At 43.4% G+C, this 21339-nt stretch overlaps 1 protein-coding gene across 1 annotated transcript; it reads right to left on the bottom strand.

Moving 5' to 3' along the window:
* Positions 1 to 11788: 11788 nt before the first annotated feature.
* On the bottom strand, positions 11789 to 20202 carry LOC123347044. The gene is made up of 3 exons (XM_044984468.1): positions 20068 to 20202; positions 18664 to 19968; positions 11789 to 15802 (listed from the first exon to the last, which is right to left on the bottom strand). The coding sequence occupies exons 1-3, from the start codon at positions 20099 to 20101 to the stop codon at positions 15198 to 15200; spliced, it is 1944 nt and encodes a 647-aa protein (XP_044840403.1). The 5' UTR covers positions 20102 to 20202; the 3' UTR covers positions 11789 to 15197.
* Between the last annotated feature and the right edge of the window lie 1137 nt (positions 20203 to 21339).

Below are 21339 nucleotides of genomic sequence, written 5' to 3'. Positions count from 1 at the left end.
TGCAGCGCTGGTTGTGCCCTGCAAGTGTGGACGGGGTGTTGTTGCAGCGCTGGAAAGCCTCCACCAGCGCTGCAACTTGTAAGTGTAGCCAAGCCCTAATTTAAGGTTTTGCGTGCCAGTAATACATTTTAACGTTTTTAGAAGGTCTCTTTCTACAAGTCTATAATACATAACTAAACTATTGTATGTAAAGTAAATAAGATTTTTAAAATTAAGACACTTCTTGGGCATTTGGTATTATGATGAGCTATTTAAATATTCTGCAGAAAGCAGACCCTTTTGTTGAAAATCCCAATCTTCTCTCAAAACAGTTTCAACAGAATATTTTCAGCCAGTCTTGATGCACAGCCAAAGAACCTAAGCCCATGGAGAACGGGAATTAATTCAGCGAGGACCCATAGGCTGTTTTATACAGGAGGTCAGACTAGATGATCACAATGATCGCTTCTTACCTTATGACTACAAATAGGAGGATAAGGCATCCAACTACAACTCCTATGAGGCACCACTATTTTGAGTCAAAATATTTGGGGTTTTGCAAAAACAAAACAAAAAAAAGAGAGTCAACATTTTCTACCAAAAATTTAAATGAGAAAGGGAAGTCTTCTTCCCCTCCACATAGACATTTTGTCAAAATGTTCAGTAGAAGAAAAAAAAATATTTTCCCAACCAGCTCTACTCCATGTAGATTTCTATCAGATCTCCATGGCTCACTCTGTTGCTGTTAAGCAGATCACCACATCTGTGCACTTCACCCAACAGGATCACATCACCATATCATGCAAGAAAATGACACAACCAACTGACAACAGCTTCCAAGTGCAAGGGAGTGGTGGTGGTGGCAGGGAGATAATCTGTGTAAGCATAACCAAACCAACCATGGCTAGCAGCAACCCAAAGATCCGCTGTGGAGAGAACTAACTGCATAGCTATTTTACCACCACAGGGAGCACGTCTCAGCAGCTTCCAGAACCCACACCCACCCTGCAGAAAACAGCCTTCTCTGAGCAGAGAATAGAGATACTAAAAATGGAAAGATTAAGATGGAAGTGAATTAAGTCACATTAACAGGATTTTACCAGGACATTAGAACAACAGTCACAAGTACCAATCTTCAGATGCCCTAACTTCACACATGAGCGAGGCTGTCTGACACTGCAGGGGCAAAAACAAACACCAAACTCAAGTAGGGTGACCAGACAGTAAATGTGAAAAATCAGGACAGGGGTGTGTGGGGGAGGGGGTAATAGGAGCCTATATAAGAAAAAGACCCCAAAAATCAGGACTGTCCCTATAAAAATCGGGACATCTGGTCACTCTAAACTCAAGTGTTGGGCTCTGGCTAAGCAAGGTTCCCGCTGCAAAACAGGAAATATGATGCATAGCAAGCTTTTCTAGGATGATTCTGGGCTAACTTACTGCCCCCTACTGATCCTGCAAACATCCACACCAAAGCTGAGCAATGCTCACTTTTGAGGGGAAAGCTTCCCAGTTAATCTTGAGCTACACCACATTACTTTCCTTTTAGGCATAATAATATCTGCAAGTAGCTTAATTTAAAAAAAAAAAACCCATCTGGACGTCATGTTGCTGCGTAATCACTTAAAGGCTGGATGAGGGCAGCTGGTTAGGGCACTACTTGCCGTTTTCTAATCAGAGTCCAGCCAACAGGCTCTGACGAATTTTGGTTAAGAGGCGGATCACAAAACATGCGGGGTTGGAGGGCATGAGCTACATTTTAAATAGAAAAGGTTTGCACACACTTCTCTCTTCCCCACTCCCAGTTTACCTCTTTGAAACAAACAAACAATCTTCTTTTTGAACTGCATAGGAACCTTTGGAATTAAAATAATAATGACGTGTGCACACAGCAACAGTACCATCCAGTGGACTAACAAGTTATTACCAGTGCATTGTTTGGATTGTTTCTGATTTCTCTACAGTTGCCAGCAAGGTCCAATTCAAAGGGTAATGCAGCTGAGCTGTGACAAAAGGTAGCAGAACACCTAGCTGTATTTCACTGCCTGCTGGAAAGTGCATGTACGCTACCTATTTCCATCTTTTTCCAAGTCACATATGCATGAACTGCCTTCTAACAAGGATGCCCCTATATCACTGCTGCCATCTTCAGAACAATGACATTTTGCACTTATCCCCACTGAACGGCTTAAAAAACACAATGCAAAACAAAACGGTGCATTACTTGCTCATCTCTCATGGTGTTTCAGCATATATCAAAATTAAAATTCAAAGTCATTCGTTTCAGGTACTCACTGACCTAGTGGGAATGGCTCAATTACTATTATAGCTATTAATCAAACAGATAATGGGGGGGAAAACAGCACTAGCAGAATTTTAAGTGTTACAATTTCAGAAAAAGTGTCTTTATATTTGCAGAGACTGGTTTTTCAACCACAGCCAGCCAGAGGACAATAAGAACATGAACATAATCTGGAATTTAACCATTTCTTCCACCTTTCCCAGGCAGCCAGTCAATCTACAGCTGTGCCTACACTAGTCACCTCACCCACAATTCTTCACTAGCATTGAGCAATGGTGGAAAGATCTCAAGCATTTTTTAACAGTGGTTATAAAAAAAAAAAGCCTGAGCCTCCCTGCAGCTACATCTTCCATCATTGCTACCATTGGTGGAGATTGACAAATTCACACCTCACTGCACCAGCCTGGGATCCCTCACCCTAGGGGATAGGGAAGAATTCATCCTCAAGGAGGGCAGATGATGCTGTCACTACATGCCTCCTTTTGAGTTTTTCCTCTGCAAGTTGAGGGGAGCAGATTTACTTTACAGTCAGGGCTCCACAGGCATTTCGCAAACAGAAGCTACCAAGGTCATGAGTTAAATCAACATGTACTCCTGCTACATGTCCCGCCCCCACAGTCAGCACTGCCAGTTTTGGGGCTGCAGTGAGATCCTATGGGTTCCCTTTCCCCACAAGAGGAGGTGATTGGTTTCTTCACTTCTTCCCTTCCTAATGTCCCCAGTAGTTTGGTCTATTATATAAAAGCCACAATCACAGCCAATAAAGTCAGCAGGCTGCTGCCAACTGAAAATGTGGATTGTTTTTATGTTTACCAGCCTCTTTGGAAATGGAAATAAGGAGACATATGGACTAAATACAAGATATTTATCTTTTATTAGTTTGTCATTTTCAGTAGTTTGGTAGTTAACAAGTGCCAGTGACTGGGAGCATTCAAAATCTGAAACACATGATACTTCCATTTCTTTAACTACCCATAGAACAGTTGAACCACAGCTTTCCCAATCTACTACTGGGGGGGAGAAAAAGCACATGGAAAGGACAGGATTCCATTTTACCTGTTGGAAAACTGATGCCCTATAATTGTGGATACTTATTCCCAGTTTTTCCAGCTTGCAGTGGTCTCTAGTGTGCACCCATCCTTCTCACCTGGAAGGGTAGCATTTACATTATGGGAATGCTTAAAAGACACAACCAAGTGGGCCCCACTGTTCTGGGAAAGATAGCTCAGTGGTTTGAGCATTGGCCTGCTAAACGCAGGGTTATGCGTTCAATCCTTGAGGCCATTTACGGGTTAGTTGGGGTTGGTCCCGCTTTGAGCAGGGGGTTGGAGTGTAGATGACCTTCTGAGGTCCCTTCCAACCCTGATATTCTATGATTAAATAGATACAGTCCTGGGTATAAGTTTTAAGAGGACAGTTTTTCAATGGAAGTATTTAATATTTCTAAGTCAACATGCACCTGGTTTTCGGTAACTCCAAGCATCCACAACTCCCATCAATTTCCAGTGGTGTTATGGACCCTCAGCACATCTGAAATGAGGCCTTGTAAATATTAGGCTTCTTAATTAAACAACTTTCACAAAATTACTATGTTAAGTCTATAGTGGATATGAACATTAAGTTTCCACTAGACTTTGAGACAAGTTTGTTATTTAACAGGCTTCATTTTGTGATAGACTATAAAGTTCTCAGAGGTTAAACTTGTGTCGTCATGACTATTTGGCACAGGGGCTTGGGTACAAAAACCGAGTGCTGAAGACAAGATTGAGTACACCTCATTTTGGACGATAGTAAATGAAAGCGAATGATCTTTTCTTCCCCAGTTTCACAAACATATCTCCCTAAATACATCAATGCATAGAAGGTAAAGGTAGAAAAGACCTATTAGAATATCCAGGCGGTCTCCTTGCCAATCTCCGATTATTCTCTACAGTACATGTTCCAGTGCTTTGCCTGGCCTAGTCTGAAGTGCTAGTGCTTCCACCTCTTCCCTTACAAAACTATCCATAATCCAAAAGTGTCTCCCAATCTAGAATTTTTTCCTACAATTCTGCAAGTTTCCTTCTCAACTGCATAGTTCTATCCTTGTGCACATTATATAAACTCATCTCAAATAATTGTTAACTCACATCACCTCGCCTTTAGCTGTCATTTGTAAAAGCTAGACACATTTTCCTTTTAATCTAAGGGTACGTCTTCACTACCCGCCATATTGGCAGGTAGCAATCGATTTCTTGGAGTTCGATATATCACGTCTAGATGAGACGCGATATATCGAACTCCGAACGTGCTCCCGTCGACTCCAGAACTCCACCACCGTGAACGGCGGTGGCGGAGTCGACGGGGGAGCCGCGGACGTCGATCCCGCGCCGTGAGGACGGGTAAGTAATTCGAACTAAGGTACTTCGACTTCAGCTACGCTATTCGCATAGCTGAAGTTGCGTACCTTAGATCGGACCCACCCCCCCCAGTGTAGACCAGGCCTAAGTCACACCTCTAGCACCATAATCATTTGTATTGTCCTTCTCTAAACTCCAACCAGTTTGCTGGTTCTGAGCTGTCTAAAAGTGAAAGGGCCATTTCCAGTTGCAGCTGCACTGGAGATGTATAAGAGAATATTACCTCCTGTTTCTTGATATGTCTCTATATATGCAGCCCAAATTGCACTGGCCTCCCCCCCCCCGGTTGTTTTTTTTTGGCAATCACATCACATTAGAAAAACCTCATCTGCAGTGATGCCCATTATCACTTCCAAGCCTCTTCCAACATTCCTGTTTTTCCTCTGCATATTTTGTAATTGTTGTTCCTCAAGGATATTTAGCTAGACTAAGTTCTTTGGGATACAGGTTATTTTTTACTATGTGTTTGTACGGGGTCAAATTTTTAAAGTGCAAGTGACAGATGCTCAAGTCCCACTGATTTCCATTGAGACTTCAGCTCCCAGAAGCCTGTCTCTTTTGGGACTTAAGTTCTGTTGAAAGCTTTTCCCTTTAGCGTATAGTAAAATGGGAACCCAATCTGAGTTGGGGACTCTATTATTTGCATTAGAGTAGTCAGAGGTGGCTCTATGTATTTTGCTGCCCCAAGCACGGCAGTCAGGCGGCTTCGGTGGCATGCCTATGGGAGGTCCGCAGGTTGGTGCCTTCGGTGTACCTACTGCTGAAGCCGCGGGACCGGCGCACCTCCCGCAGGCAAGCCACCGAAGGTAGCCGGACTGCTGCCCTCACGGTGACCGGCATGCCGCCCCCCGCACACACTTGCTGCGCTGGTGCCTGGAGCCACCCCTGAGAGTAGTGCCTAACAAAATTGCTGGTGTTCAAGTGACATTAATTTTCTGTATTTCTAACCTATGTTCCATTGTGCTGTGTGTCCACTCCCCATTAATCTTATGATCTCAAGCAGTGCCTGTCTCAAAAAGTAGCAAAGGTTCAGATTGCGTCTCGTGTGCTAGAAAACTCTACATTCTGCACCATGGCTTTGTCCTGCAGAACTCTGGAATCTTTTGCTGTTGCTCTATACCCAACAGATACCTGGGCAGTTAGAATACCTCATCAATTCTTAGGTCTTGCGGTCTTCCTGCTCTGAATGTCTGTAGCAGATGCCCACAGTTCTGATAGTCACCCCTTGCATTATCTATACCCAAACAATTCCTTTCATCACACCTGATAACCTGGTGGCACCCTCCCACCTTCTCCCGTACAGATGAGTCTCCTCTTTACTGGCATTCTAGTCCCCAGAATCATCCTGAATTTCTGCTGTGGCAACTTCATTATAATTGTCACAATTTAATCTGTTTTCTCTGCACCGGATGTTTTTATCCGAACAGCAACTCCATATTCTGCCTTACATTACATGTTCAGCTCAACCCACAACCTTAGCACTTGCTTTCTGGGGAACACTCAGGGATTCACAGTTTGGGATACATGACACTTGCCAGAAAAAAGCATTCACTTACCTTTTGAACTTACCTTGAACGTTGTAGATTCCTACTGTCCGGTGTTGTTTCCACAAATGTAGTTTGGAAATGTGCACGTGCCCACAAGCTAATAACTTGGCTCCTCCATTTGACATTTAGAGAGGACTTACAGAAGAGATCATATTCACAGAATCAGTCATAATGCATATAAATCTTATCGTTGAGGCAAGAAACTAAATCCAGACTTTTCCTGTTATGCATACTTCCACCTTTTCATGTTCTCTGTATGTATAAATATCTCCTGTCTGTGTGTTCCATTCTATGCATCCGAAGAAGTGAGCTGTAGCTCACGAAAGCTCATGCTACAATAAATTTGTTAGTCTTTAAGGTGCCACAAGTACTCCTGTTCTTTTTGCGGATACAGACTAACACGGCTGCTACTCTAAATCCAGATAGTTGATAAAAAAAGAATAGCAGTCCTAATATTTTTCCCAAGACTGCCATGTTCAAACCCCGCAGTGATCAACCACCTTCTGAAAAACTAGACAGAATTTTATAACCTTAACATTGCAGCATCTGAAAAGCTTTTTTGTTCTTTCAATCCTGATGCATTCCTTCCGCCTTTTCAATGAATGATTCTTTTGGCACTGATGATTACCTCTTAATACTGGTGAAAACGAAGTGCTGTTTTTGCAACTTGCTAGCTACACATAGCATGCATTTTCTTATTGTCTGATTACCAATGGTGCTAATTAGAGCAATGATTACATCTTTCCTAATCTTGTTGATTGCTAATAAAAGGACTGATTAGAGACCTAATTAGAGTGAAGTAACTGACTGAAAATTTATAATATACTACAATCCTAATTACTGCAGTATGGTGAATTTACCTGTGATCTGATTTTGACTGAAATTTTTTTTTGATTGGGATCTTAGGACCCTGGAAAATAGGAGTAAAACTGGATATGGTGTTTAGGAGATATGAGGATTTAAATAATAATAAAAAAGTGAACTGACTTCTTTAACTAATTTTAGCTCATCATAACTCCAAAATGGGTTGGCTAGGAACTCCTCATTGTTTTAGCTTGTTGTATCGTAATGAGAACTGCTGCCTTTGATTAATTCTGAGGAATGTCTTAGTGGAAGTTATTCTAAATACCATCCACATTCCTTTTGCCTTAAATGCGGATTGGCATAATATGAGAGTGCGGGAGGGAAGGCAGCAGGCAGGAAACACAGTGGTGTGGCCTACAGGAAGAAACCCATGTGGAGCACTCAAATGCCAGTTTAGGAGGACTGAAAGAAAGCCACATGGCTACATCTACAATGGCTCCTGCCTTCTTAAGACCACATGCCAGCAGAGAGCACTACTGCATCTCTTAACTGAAATGGATCATATTCAGAAAATTAACCAATACCCCAAAGAGTGCCTTACTTTGACCCCTAGCACAAATGCATAATTACTGTACCTAGAACTACAAAAGCTAGAATAAAAGTAGCTTACATGAGCCACGCAGGAAGCAGATCACACCTTCATATTGGATACATTTGTACAAAACTAAACCCATGCACTCCACAGCTCAGCAAACAGGAGCAGATTTAAGATGTCTGCAGCCACCGGCTGTGAACTTAGTCCTCATCAAAACCACGTTCATCTGAAAGCCCTGCATTAAAACTTTTCCATCTTACTCGTTAAGTACAACAGGTGAAGAGAATGGAAGGTTGGCAGGATACAGGGGTAGAGTTAAGGTTGCTTGAGTGGCCACAGATGTGCATTCCAACACTTCCAAGTTTTCTAATTCTGGCTTTCAAACACTGGTGGTTTTACAAAAAGAATTCTCCCTTTAAAAAAAAAAAGCTACAAAAGGAAGAGCAGGCTTATGTCCTGAGTTCATTACAACTTTTTCCCATGCCCTAGGCTATTTTGTTCTGATAAAATGCATTTTGCAAATATCAGATCAAACTTGATCACCCCAATCTCCATTCATTTCTTGACAAATTCTAAATGGTTAATTTCATAGAGCAAACAAAATGCCAAAATGTTGTTCCGAGTATTTCTTACCTAGTGATCCAGCTCCTCTAATAGGCAAAGTTGCGATTAACTGTTGGTAATTTGATCAAACTGATGAGGTTAACTAGACATTCCCAACTTTCCTTAATATATAGTTTTATATAACTTATGGCCAGTAGGCCATAGCGCTGACAGCATGATTGTACTAGGATCCTTTCAAGTTTTAGGGGCAGATTCTCTACTCCTAACCTCTGCCTTTGCAGCACTCAGGGAGTACAAATCCACACAAATCCCTTGCTGCCAAATCCCCATGTGGGAGAATCTTCAATGTGCAAAGAGTTCCTGTATCTCCCTCTTTGCAGCCCCAGTGCAAAGGAAACATCACTTGCAGGGAAGGGGAGAATCTTAAGGGGCAACACTCCAGCAGTCCATAGCCTAAGCGTTACTCTAACTTGCATCAGGATTGAGGGAGAGAATCAGAGTGTCAATCATGGTTCTCCCAGCACTCCCTCTACTGCACCCAGCAGATCACCACAGCAGGAGTCTGCCCCTTAATCTGCCCAGATTAACTCCAGATTTATAGTATAGCACAGTTATTATGAGGTCAGGGATATGTACATTCTATAATTGTGAACATCAAAACAAAGTTGCAGCCCTCTGCTGTCTTGGTTGACATTTGTCCAGTTCTCATTCCCGTATGCCGTCCAACAAGATAAGCTGGGGAGATGGCATGGCACATCTTGCACTGCTCCAGATGCAGCTTTCTGTGAACAGGTCTGTTTCCAAAGCTGTCAGTCCAACCGCTTTCCAGTACAGACTAAATTGACATAAGAGGAAAAAGAGATGATAGTTTAGCCAATGGCCATCTCATAAACAGATTTACCTGATTGTGGGCCTGATCCAAAGCCCATTGAAGTCAAACTCCACTAACTTCAATGGGCTTTAGATCGGGTCCTATGCATGCAGTGACCCTCTGACAGACTGTACCCCATGTCCATCCTTTTTACATGACCATGATATATTTTGTACAAAGTATGCCTTGTGAGGTATTATTTGACAAGTCAATCTGCTGGACATTATTGTCCTGGTAAAATAGGTGTATCAACATTGTAGGTGAAGTATAAGATTCTACTGTATAACGCCGCTGTAACATGCTCCAAGTTTAGAAAAGGAGGAACTAACCAGTTCCTCATAAACAAAAAAGACAAACCAGCAACTAAACAGGGTGGCTTAAGCCAACAAAGTCAAGTGGATTATCACCTAGTTAAGTGACCATTCTTTGGCAAGAAGAAAGGTGTGCGAAATGTACATATTAGCAACAGAAAACAGCTGGGGGTCCCTGTGTAAACAGACTGGCTGCCCCCTGAACCCCAGCTGGAGATGACCTTCAAGGAGGGGAGAAAGGTAGTATAGAGAAACACACACAACACAAATTACCTCTCTCCTCCATTCCTCTATGCTCACCGCAGGAACAGCAGCATGAAAGATACCCCAGGCTCGAGATCTGAGGCGACACAGCTGTCCAGATTGTATCCTGGATAATGTCACAAGTCCTCACCGAGGGCATGGCATACCCATATTCAGTATCCTACAAGTAATCGTTCCATAGACAAGGACTATGGGACAACTTGGATTCCCTATGTAGTTTCCAGGAAAACAGACTATAGGAAGAAAGCCAAATCTCTGGATAAGATTTCTTTGCATATTGTCTTTGAAGATCAAGCTATTAAATTGTTAGCAACAATCAAACAGAAGTGATACATACAGCATATACATATATGCACTAATAATGATGTTCCAGTTTTCCCTTCTCTTTTCTATACATTGATACTTACCCATCTCCGCAAAGTACTTTGAAACCTACAGATAAAAGCTCTGTGTAAGTTTAAGTATTATTTCAGACATTGAAAACTATATTCTAGACTTTCCCAAGTAAATGCAAGCACTCAAGAAAAAATTGATGCTATATACCCATGGGAAAGTGCATCTTACCAGATAAGACGACAGACTTGTTCATAAACAGAAAAAAAATACAGCAGTTCATAAGAGTAACAAACTTATTTGACTTGTGTATAAACCAAAAGAATTAAGTTTTATTCGCATACCACTTCTTACCTCTTCTTGTGAAACTGTAACTCACTTTCTGCATTTTACTAAAGGTTAATATTAATTCCATAGAAGTTCATTAATACAGGTAATTTTACAAGATTCAGTGCTCTACAACAGCAAAAAAGTGGGGGCCTTTTATTTAGGAACCTAAATTTCGGCATCCAGTTTGAAAATTCTGGCCTAAATCAGTAACACTGTCCTTTTCCCCACATCTGTTTTGTATGCAGCTAATATTTCTAGGGAATCAGTCTTCTGTTAAACAATCAAATGTAATGTATTTCCATTCTGAAAGTTCCATTTAAAGGTTAAATACACCCAAATCAATGACAACATAACCATGGGCAAAGACCAGAGCCGGAAAGTTGAAGCCACCACTGGCCTTTGTTCCCCGTGCTAGAGGGTCAATTATGTTATTGAGATGTCAGAACTGTCACCTAGACACAGCAGAAGGTCAAACTATATGACCTAACAGCATCTCTAAGGCCTGATTGCCCTTACAAATCTGTGCAAGTCAGAAGTAACTCCATTAAAGTAAATGAAGATACACTCTGTTTACATTACACTGCCCTCAATTTGTTTGTTTTTTTTAATTCTCTACTTGGCCTTTGGGGAGGTACAAAAGAGAAGGAAACAAAATAATAATTTGTTAATGCCACCTGACAGCCAATGGAGCATCATTCATTAGTATTTATTACCAATGATCTACCCTTTAAGGGGAATGGTCTGATCATGCTAGTTTGAAAAAGGAGCAGAGGAACAAAGGGTTAACTCCTTGAGAAACCCCATTTCTCTACGTATGTATATCAAAACGATTGTAATATCTCAATACCACATACGAGTTCTAGCCAAGACTAGAACCATCAAAAACAGAGGCTGGTACAAGCTAACAAGTGAAAGGCTACCACAGCATTTACAAAGAAATACCATGTAATTTATTTTCCTACCATATTAATCACTATGGAGCACTGACATTTAGGCCTATAAAGCCTTATTCATAGAGATACGGGCACAGGCATAGGGAAAAGCCTGGCAGTTTAATTGCTATATTAAAAGTTTTACTCAGCACTACTCTGAAGTTTCATTTCATACTATAGAAAAACTAAGTTGTTTGCCAAATTAAATTTTAAATTGCATTATCATTTCTGAGTGTCACTGACAGACATCAAGAGTTGCATTGTGCCAGTGCCATTACAGAAACCAAATGGGGTGAAAAAAAGAAATTGTAAGTATGTGTCAGTCCTACCTGAAGGCCATAGGAATGCCAGGGTATGTTGTTTATAATCTTTATGAAGTAGTAATGAATTTTACTTAGAATTCCCCCACAATGGGAACAGCTCTCCCCTCCATGTTAACTTTCAGGTTGCAATGCAAAGCAAGATGCATGCAAAGTTTTTTTTATTCTGCAGAAATCTAAACACCGGTAGGCACTTCACCAAGGCATACAAATATATCACAGCTTTGAAGAGAAGAACACAAAAAAACCCCATAGCTTTATTAATGTACAAAAAGTTACAGTGCTGTTCACACTACAAATATGTTCCACCTACAAAAATGCTCAACAACTATGTACAGCCAATTGAAAGAGGTCATCAGCCAATTTCTCCACTCTTGGGAGATTCCGTCATTATGACAGTCTTGCCTTAGAGAGGCGTTCTGTGAACCTCCTAGACCACCCCAAATCTTCCAAAAGATGCACAGGTAACATGGACAACTTTTCTTCTTGCCCACTTCTGGCAATTAAGCTTATGGTATTTCAACCCCCTTTCAGACTCCCATGCAAAGACAGGAAGTCATGGATTTACTGACATTCCCAGTCTGATGACCTCTCAGTATAAGCCAATTAATAAAGAAAATATACACATGTGTTTTGGTCAGCATACCATCAACAGTGTTATTCTGATCCCTCTAAGCAATGACTTGTAGGCTTAACACAAACATAGGGAAAGAATCAGATGACATTTCAACAGTCAGCTCTTTGATCGCTATTCATATAAATGATCTCAAAACAAGAGAAAGTTTCTCACTGGACCCTCATGAGAAAATTCCCACTAATTATGTGTTCTTATACAGATGTACAAAAAAAATTATAATCCCTAGCTACTGAGCACTTAATATCTTTAACATACCCTTTGAGGTAGGTAAATGGGTAAAATTGAAATGGGACTATGAAAGATGAGGGGCACAAAGAGGTAAGTGACTTGTTTGCAGGTCAGCATCCAAGCCTGTAGTGTGCTGGAAGGTAGAGTTCTTGAGTATGGCCAGAAATTAATGTGTTATTCGAGGACAGATTGCAGAGCAACTGATGGTGAGGAAGCCAGTTTTGTCAAACCCTCTATTCCAGAGCAGGTTACAGAATCAGTGTCCTGTTACTAGTCAGACACTAGATGGAAGCTAGACTCAAATGAGAGTGGGACAGAGGATACTTGTAAGCCCTACGTACTTGTTAGTGTTAACACAGGATTAACCATGAAGAGCAAGAGAAAGACAAAAGAAAGTGTAGGTCCTCTACTTAGCAGGGAAGCAGAGCTAATGAGTGATGACATCAGAGGGCTGAGTGTTTAATGCCTATTTCACTTCAGACTTCACTAAAAAGGTTAATGGTGTTGAGTACTGGGTCACAATACTAACAACAAAGGGGAAGGAATGCAAGCCAAAATAGGGAAGAACAGGTTAAAGAACATTTAGATAACTTGAATATGTCTAACTTGTTAGGTCCTGATGAAATTCATCTTATAGTACTTATGGAACTAGCATAAGCAACCTCGTAACTATAAGCAAGTATCTTCGAGAATTCATGGATGCTGGGTGAATAACTCGAAGACTGGAGAAGGGCAAAAATAGTACCTATCTTTAAAAAGGGGAACAAAGAGGACCAGTCAGCCTAACTTGCATGCATGGAAAGATACTGGAACAAAGTATTAACCAATCAATTTGTAAATACCTAGAGGATAGCAGGGTTATAAGAAATAGCAAATCATGCCAAACCAACCTAATTTCCTTCTTTGACAGGGTTACTGGCCTAGTGGATGAGAGGAAGAAGTAGACATGATATACCTTGATTTTTAGTAAGGCTTCTGACACAGACGCACATGACATTCTCATAAGTAAAACAGGTAAATGTGGTCTATTTGAAATTACTATCAGGTGAGTATACAACTGATTGAAAGACTATACTCAAAGAGTAGTTATCAATGGTTTGCTGTCAAACTGGTAGGGATGAATCTAGTGGGGTCCTGCAGGAGTTAGTCCTGGGTCTGGAACTATTCACTATTTTCATTAATAACAAGGATAATCCTGTGGAGAGTATGCTTATAAAATTTGCAGTCGACACCATGCTGGGAAGCACATAGGAGGACAGGATTAGAATTTTAAATGACAAACTAGAAAATAGGTCTGAAATCAACAAGATGAAATTCAGTAAAGGTAAGTGCAAAGTACTACACTTAGAAAGGAAAAATCAAATGCACAACTACAAAATGGGGAATGACTGTCTAGGTGACAGTGCTGCTGAAAAGGATCTGGGGATTGTAGTGGATCACAAACTGAATATGAGTCAACAGCGTGATGTAGTTGTGAAAAAGGCTAATGTCATTCTGTAGTGTATTAACTGGAGTGACATATATAAAATGGAGGTAATTGTCCTGCTCTACCTGGCATTAGTGAGGCCTCAACTGGAATACAGTATCAGTTCTGGGCGCCACACTTAGGAAAGATGTAGATAAACTAGAAAGAGTCCAAAGGAGAACAAGCATGACAAAAGGTTTGGAAAAATCTGATCGGTGGGGTGGGGAGGAGGGAAGAGAAAGGGAGACCCTAGGCATGTTTAGTCTTAAGAAAAGAGAACTAGGGAGGACCCGATAACAGTCCTCCCCAATGTTAAGAAGACAGTGATTAAATTGTTCTCTACGTCAACTGAAGGTAAGACAAGTAATGGGCTTAATCTGCAGCAAGGGAAATTTAAGTTGGTTATCAGAAAAAACTTTCTAACTAGAAGGGTAGTTAAGCACTGGAATAGACTTCCAAGGGAGGTTGTGGAATTGGCATCCTTGAAGGTTTTTAAACAGAGGGATGGTCCTGCCTCAGCACAGAGGGCTCTTCTAGCCCTATATTTCTACGAATTCAATTGCTATTGGGTGTGTGGAAACAGTCTGTTTAATCAGAGCCCTAATGTCCAGGGCTTTGGAGCTGTGCTCCAGCTCCAGGCAAAAATCTGCAGCTCCACTGCTCCGTGCTCCAGGCTCTGCTCCAAAGCCTTGCTAATGTCCCTAACTTTCCAACAATTATAGTCTATTATGCCAAAGCATAAGAGACAACATAACATGCTGCACACTTACATTTTAAATGTGTTATGGTGCATGCGTGTATATACACACATACACCCCTAACAAACAAAAGGTTTATTCCATACACATCTATTTTAAGCTAGAAACATGCAAACAAGCCATCTGACACTCGTTAATCCTGAATTACATTTTATTGTCTACAAGAATATTGCTATAAGGGATCAAAATGAACAAAATTAAACACAATGAACATAACCTCATGAGCAAGTTAATGTATTTGTTCAGTCTCCCCTCTTCACAGGGGAAGGGGGGGCAGTAACTCCATAGTTACTACAGTTTTTGTGCAGAGACCTATGAAACTCCATGGGTGGGCAACCCAAATCCATCTCAACTTCCGCCACATCGAGAACTTGCCAAAGACAATGGGATGCGGACGCAACTGCAAAATGCTCCTTCCTGCCAGTTTAAAGCAGCAAAGCTTTAACTTTCAACTGGTATGACCATCTCCCTCCCTTCCCCCCAAAACCTAGACTCCCGTGCACAGATGGGATGTCATGGAACAGTCCTGAAAAATTCATTTCCCCAGACAAAAGCAGATTAGCCTTTACCAAAGCCCAGGCAGGAATGTAGGGCCTCTTTTAAATCTGCTGTAAAAACATCAGCTCCTACATCAGACAGGTCATCTACATCTGGCAGGAACATGTTTGGCTTATCGTAAGTGATTAAATCATGTCTCAAAAACATTATGCCATTTTCACTGCAATAATGGGACATTTCCCTGTTAATCCCCTTCCGTGCCTTTTCTATGCTCACTGGTTTTTCGGCTCCTTTCCAAAAACGCCTTGGCAACAGTGAAGACCAAATGATATGGGCATCTGGGAAGGCCCTTCTAAGGATGCCCAAGTCATTTTTCATTTTGACAATGAGTGACATACCGGTGTGTTGCACAAGATCATTTTCCCCAAGGTGAATTACTATAATTGATGGAAAAGACCTGAGATAATAAATTTCATGGAGAAGAGGCAAGAGCTGATCCCACAGCATTGCCTGTATGCCATGCCAATACAAAAAGGCACTCGAACTTGGGAAACCCAGTTGCAGCCCATGTGGGTGAGTGCTTGCCCTCCTCTTTGTCACCAAAATCACAGAATGGCCGCAAATCCATATTTCCTTTGGTTCAGCTTGCATAAAGTTATCACCACCTAAAAATAAAATACCATACAGTTAATCATTTTACAGACCCTATAAGGTCTATATCCCACCACCCCAGGAACACCAGTCCTAGCTGACTAAAAACTATAAAGATCCAAACTAAGAAGTGTGACAGTTTTTCAAGTACCAAACTATAACAAAGAAAAGAGTAAAAACCAACCCCATGATGAGCAGGCTGGTTGCCCTTAGATCTATACTTTAAATTGCACCTTACTTCCCTTAAAGTTCAAAGCAAACTCCCCACAAACATCCTTCAGAGTTTTAATTAAATCCTATTCCTACTGTCACATATGTCTTTTCCATACAAGATGCACAATGCTGTCAATTTGTTTTTGAGGTTAGGATGGGGGGAGGGGAGGGTACGCCTCAATGATTCTTCTCATTCAGGCTGTTAATCTCTATAAGGGTCACTCAACCGATTTTCTTGCCATGACCAAGTTTAAGCAAAGATTTTCACAGAACATTCCTGCTTTTCTGTATTAATTCCTCATATCCCATCAGTAGGACTGTTGTTCTGCATGCATTCTCATATTGCAAGAGTGCATGCTAATTCCAGTCACTCACTCCCAAATCACACTCAGCCTATTAGTACTCCTGTTCCAATTCTGCCCACAATACAAGCAAGAATTGGAAGAGGGACAACTGGATACATGGATGTATGTGAGTACAAAGAGGAAAGGGAGCAGAGTTTGGGAAGGGGAGACATAGAAACCAGGAAGCAGCAAAGGTTGTCAAAAACAGATGAAGGAGAAAAGAAAGAAGAACCTTAATTGGAAGAACTCATATGGAATTAAAAAAGAGAAAAGAAAAAAAAATCCAGCCAACCACAGATATCACCCCTCAGTCACAACAAGTAGCAATTCAAATATGTGAAGGATATAAACACTAAGGAGGAAGATAAATAACTTAGGGTAGGTCTATACTTACCTGCCGGGTCAACGCGTAGAGTTCGACTTCTCGGAGTTCGAACTATCGCGTCTAATCTAGACGCGATAGTTTGAACTCCGAACGCGCTCCTGTCGACTCCGGAACTCCACCACCGCGAACGGCGGTGGCGGAGTCGACAGGGGAGCCGCGGACTTTGATCCCGCGGCGTCTGGACAGGTAGGCAGTTCGAACTAAGGTAGTTCGACTTCAGCTACGCTATTCGCGTAGCTGAAGTCATGTACCTTAGTTCGACACCCCCCCCCCAGGGTAGACCAGGCCTTACAGTAGTGCATGGGGACTGAACACTTAAGAAAGTGACCATCTTCCATGGGTATGTACAGAATGAATCAGAACAGGGACCCAATCCTGATGGAGGCCTCTGGCCATTACCTGAATTCAAGTAATAACTAACAGCAAAGAATGGAACAAAGCTTAAAAAAGTAGGCTGAATAGAAGTAAGTACTTTCCTATTACACAGCCTAATATACGTTGCCACCAGGAAGTGGAAACGCCATCGACTGGGATATTCAGACCTATAGACAGCACTGGGAAAACATCTTGTAGCAAACAATCCTGCCCTAGTCAGGTAGCAGGTGTGTAAACTAAGTGATTGAACAGATGACTTCCATCACTACTTCCTACAATTCCCACATTTCCTGATTGAAATCAAGCATTAGAGAAAGACTAAGTCAGATACCCTCAGGTAAGAAAACAACAACAGATACTGAAAAATCAAAAGGGGAAAGGCATAATTTTGTTTTAGCATTAAGATGATTTCCGAATACATTACATTTTTCCAAAAGAGCAATCAGGATGAGGGCTCACTTTCCCCTAGTTGTGAAATTAGAATCCACAGGACATTAGATGTGTTTGCTTGTCTCACTCACCTCCACCTTTTCATTCCGAATCACCTGCAATGCACTCCTTGCTACAGTTCCTTGCCATTGCTTCATTCACTGAAAGTCAAGTAACCTCCAGAGACGCAAGGTGGGTGAGGTAATATCTTTTATTAGATCAACTTCTGTTGGTGAGAGAGTCTCTAATATCCTGGGATCGAAACCACTACAATGACACTGCATACAAGTAATCTCCAGCTCATAGGATGACTTCTTTTGACAGTTAATAGTTTACATTTCCTGCACCTCCAAATCCACACTGCCTAAGATTTTCTGTTATTTAGTTACTGCTTACAGATCAACATCTTCCCTGCCACTCATTCGCTGTTATGGTGGTAATTCCACAGTAACGTTACAGGCTGCAAAGTACCAAAGTACCCCAGTCATGTAAGCAAAAAAGAAGAGTCACTCCCAAAAAAGAAGAAGAAGAAAAGAGGAAGACTGAAATGCCAATGTGGAAATGGGGAAGGGGTAGCAGTGGGAGCGGGGCAGGAACAGTCAGCAGTATGCCAGATGTTCCCTGCTTTTGTTGGAGGATTCCTTGGAAGCCTCAGATGTGAACTTGGAGTTCCCTCAGTCCATAATTTAAGATCTATTTTCTCCTAATGGATTCTCAGATATTTGAGTTAAAAAAAGCGTTAACAAAAACGAGAAATATTAAACAGTCTGAAAAAAAATTAAAAAAACACACTACCTCGTCTCAGTTAATTATGGTTTTTGTTGCCTGGCTTCTCAAATGTCCTATTCTTAATTTTTTCTAGTCACCCATAGTCTTCCAGAGGAAACAGGCATCTACAGAAAATCATAGAATCATTTCTACTTCTCCTGCACCATTATATGTATATCAATCTCTTTTTAGGGTTTTTCCTCCCATACATCATAAAGAAGCAGGAAAATATACACAAATGATCTTCAGACTACCTCTAAAGATAAAGCATCGTACCCTGGAACCCACAGTCTCAACATCTTCTGTTGCCATGGAGTGCATTACAGAACTCCATAGGCTGAAGCCCTCCCACTCCACTCACCTGGTACCATGCTTCTAATGGGGGAATCTGGTGGGAAAAATGACAACAGGGGCTCCATATTGTAGGCCTCTACTGGGTCCTCTGATCCCAGGGGGTTGGGCTTAGGCTCCTTTATCCTATCCTCAGTGCATGGTACAAGGTTCACTAAGGTTGTGCGCTCCTGGCTAATAGGCTTCTTCTTTCTCTTGCGTTCTGTCACAAGTAGGGTGGGGGTCCAGGTGAGTTGCTGTGGCTCACTGCTCTTGCCACTTGTCTCTCTGCTCCTGCTTCCAAGGTCCTCTTCAGAGGAACAGCCCACTTCCAGTTCTGTTTTCACTGCAGCCACTGCCACTGGGTCCAGCCAGCCACTCCCACCAGCTGCTACCACGGCCTTGAAGGCTTCCAAAAGGGCTGGACCATGGTTGTCATCAGGCCCGGGCAATTTGAGGAGCTTGGCTGCTGGAGTCCCACACACAGGGACATTGTTGTTGTTGTGCCTCTTTGTGGCTGCCATTGAAACCACAGAACCCTTGAAAGCCAATGTGCTGCTGCTGTTGGGCTCCACTGTAGCTACAGATGCCCCACTGTTGTCTTTTGCCAGTGGGGTGGCCATCTGTGACCCAAAAGAGGGAGACTGAATGATCTCGTTGGCCACCTTCCCCGCGGGGCCCGTCGCCCGGGAGCTTGAGGCCGCCGACATCGCCGCAGGGCCTGAGGTCACCGTGCTCCCACCGGCCGCCTTCACCATAGGGCCTGAGATTGCTGCTGTCGTTGTCACTGTCAGTGTCCCACCAGCCACCTTCATTGTGGTCTCCGCTGTGCTCCCGTCAGGACCCAAACCCACCACCATCAACTCCTCCCCCGCTCTCCCAGCGTCCTCCTTTGCCGTGGGGCCCGTGGTCACGCTCCCGCCAGCCACCTTCACCACGGGGTCTGGGGCCGCCCCCGCCACGCTCCCACCAGCCACCTTCGCCGAGGTGCCTGAGGCCGCCGCCGTCTCCGCTGCGCTCCCGCCTGAGGCCGCCGTCACTGCTGGGCCCGCCGCGCTCCCTGCCCCCACGCTCCCGCCAGCCACCTTGGGGTCTGCCGCTCCTGCCGCCTTAGCCTGAGGGCCCGACGCCGCGCTCCCACCGGCTGCCGTCCGTGGCCGCGGCTGCCATCCCCGCTGCCCAGAGCCGGCCGCTCTCTTCCCGCGAGCGACTGGCCACGGCTGCTGGCCCTGGAACGGGGCCCAGGCTGAGGGGCAGCGGGGCAGGCGCCAGACCTGGTTACCTTGACGACGCTGCTGCTGCTGCCACCGCCGCCTCAGCTGCCGGTCCCTGAAATCTGAGAGAAGGGAGAGAGGGTGAGAACTAGCCGCGGGGCGGGGCCGCGCCGCGCCAGCCACCTAATGACCTGGCTCGGATTTACACAGCTATCACTTACCCATATCCAGCCCCACCATCGTGAGACTGCGCATGCGCACAACGCGCGGGGCAACGTCGGCCGCTTCCCTCCGGGCATTCCCTGGGTCCGCGCATGGCAAGAGTTTAGAGCGATAATATCCGGGACGAATCCAGATGTTACGCATGCGCAAAGCACGAGCATCAGTCGCCAGCCCCGCGTAGGCGCATGCGCAGAGCGTGATTTAGGCGTCCCAAATGGCTCACGCGCGGTACGTAACGGTTCTCGCAGCCGCTTCCTGAGGCAAGACATATTTTCGTCCGGAGCGGCTCTGCGAACACGCATGCGCTGTACTGGACTCAGGGGCTGTTCTAGCTGGGTCCTTCTCCTGCTGCGCGGGCTGACTACGGAAGCCTGCCAGGGACAGGTCAAAACAAAGTCACAATTCAGTTGGGAAAGAGGAGCCAGTCACGCCCTGGGATGGCAGAGTGCCTTCGATCCTCCCCCCCATGCATGCCTGTGTGAAGTCGGGGCGCCCAGGGGCTTCGCAGGTGGGGTTGCCATGGTGACAGACCAGTCCATGGCAGCCACGTGGGGTCTTAGCTGGGGGTTCCCATGGCAGGGTCTCACTGCAGCTCGTAGGCAGGCTGCATGTTTAATCTGTGTGTTTGCCATCACCCTGTGTACAATCAGTTTTGTTTCTCCTACCTGTTACTGTCATTCATTGTTTATATAGTGGCAGAGCCTAGGAGCCTCAGCTGTGGATCAGCTTCCCACTGTGCTAGGTGCTGTACAAACATAACCAAAGCAGGGTTCCTGATGCAAAGAGTTTATACAGTGTTAGTATAAAACGAAAACAGCTAATAAGTTTTTTCTTTGCTGAAAACTCCTTATCAACATCAACACAGACGCTGAAAACCCCATATAATTTTTAATGAGTTAAAAAAGAATTAGGGCACACTCTTCAAAGTGGCTGTTATAGTGGAATCTTGGTTCTTTTAAAATTTAAATTAACAGTGTCCTTTAGCCTGTCATACCCTACACAGATACGGCCTGTAGATTTAAAAAGAAAAAATCTGTAATATTGAATCCACAGCCTGTCAAGTGGGAATTGCCATTCCTTGAACTCCCACCTCTGGATTTTAGGGCTTGCCAAACAGGAAAATTTACCAGCATTACTATACTGGTATAACACTTATTCAGCAGAACAGTGGCCTTTTTTTCGACTTAGGGCTTGGCTACACTTACACTTCAAAGCGCTGCCGCGGCAGCGCTTTGAAGCGCTAAGTGTAGTCAAAGCGCCAGCGCTGGGAG

Source organism: Mauremys mutica, chromosome 12, assembly GCF_020497125.1.
Source record: "Mauremys mutica isolate MM-2020 ecotype Southern chromosome 12, ASM2049712v1, whole genome shotgun sequence".
NCBI lineage: Eukaryota > Metazoa > Chordata > Testudines > Geoemydidae > Mauremys > Mauremys mutica.
Note: the sequence above shows the minus strand (reverse complement) of the source record. Positions and strands in the feature narration are given on the sequence as shown.

Excerpts from the sequence above, each read along its gene's own strand:
- LOC123347044 (XM_044984468.1), bottom strand. The coding sequence starts at position 20,101 with ATGCGCAGTCTCACGATGGTGGGGCTGGATATGG. Across the intron at positions 19,969-20,067 it reads GATGGTGGGGCTGGATATGG|ATTTCAGGGACCGGCAGCTG; the intron begins GTAAGTGATAGC and ends CCCTTCTCTCAG. Across the intron at positions 15,803-18,663 it reads CATTAGAAGCATGGTACCAG|GTGGTGATAACTTTATGCAA; the intron begins GTGAGTGGAGTG and ends TTTTATTTTTAG.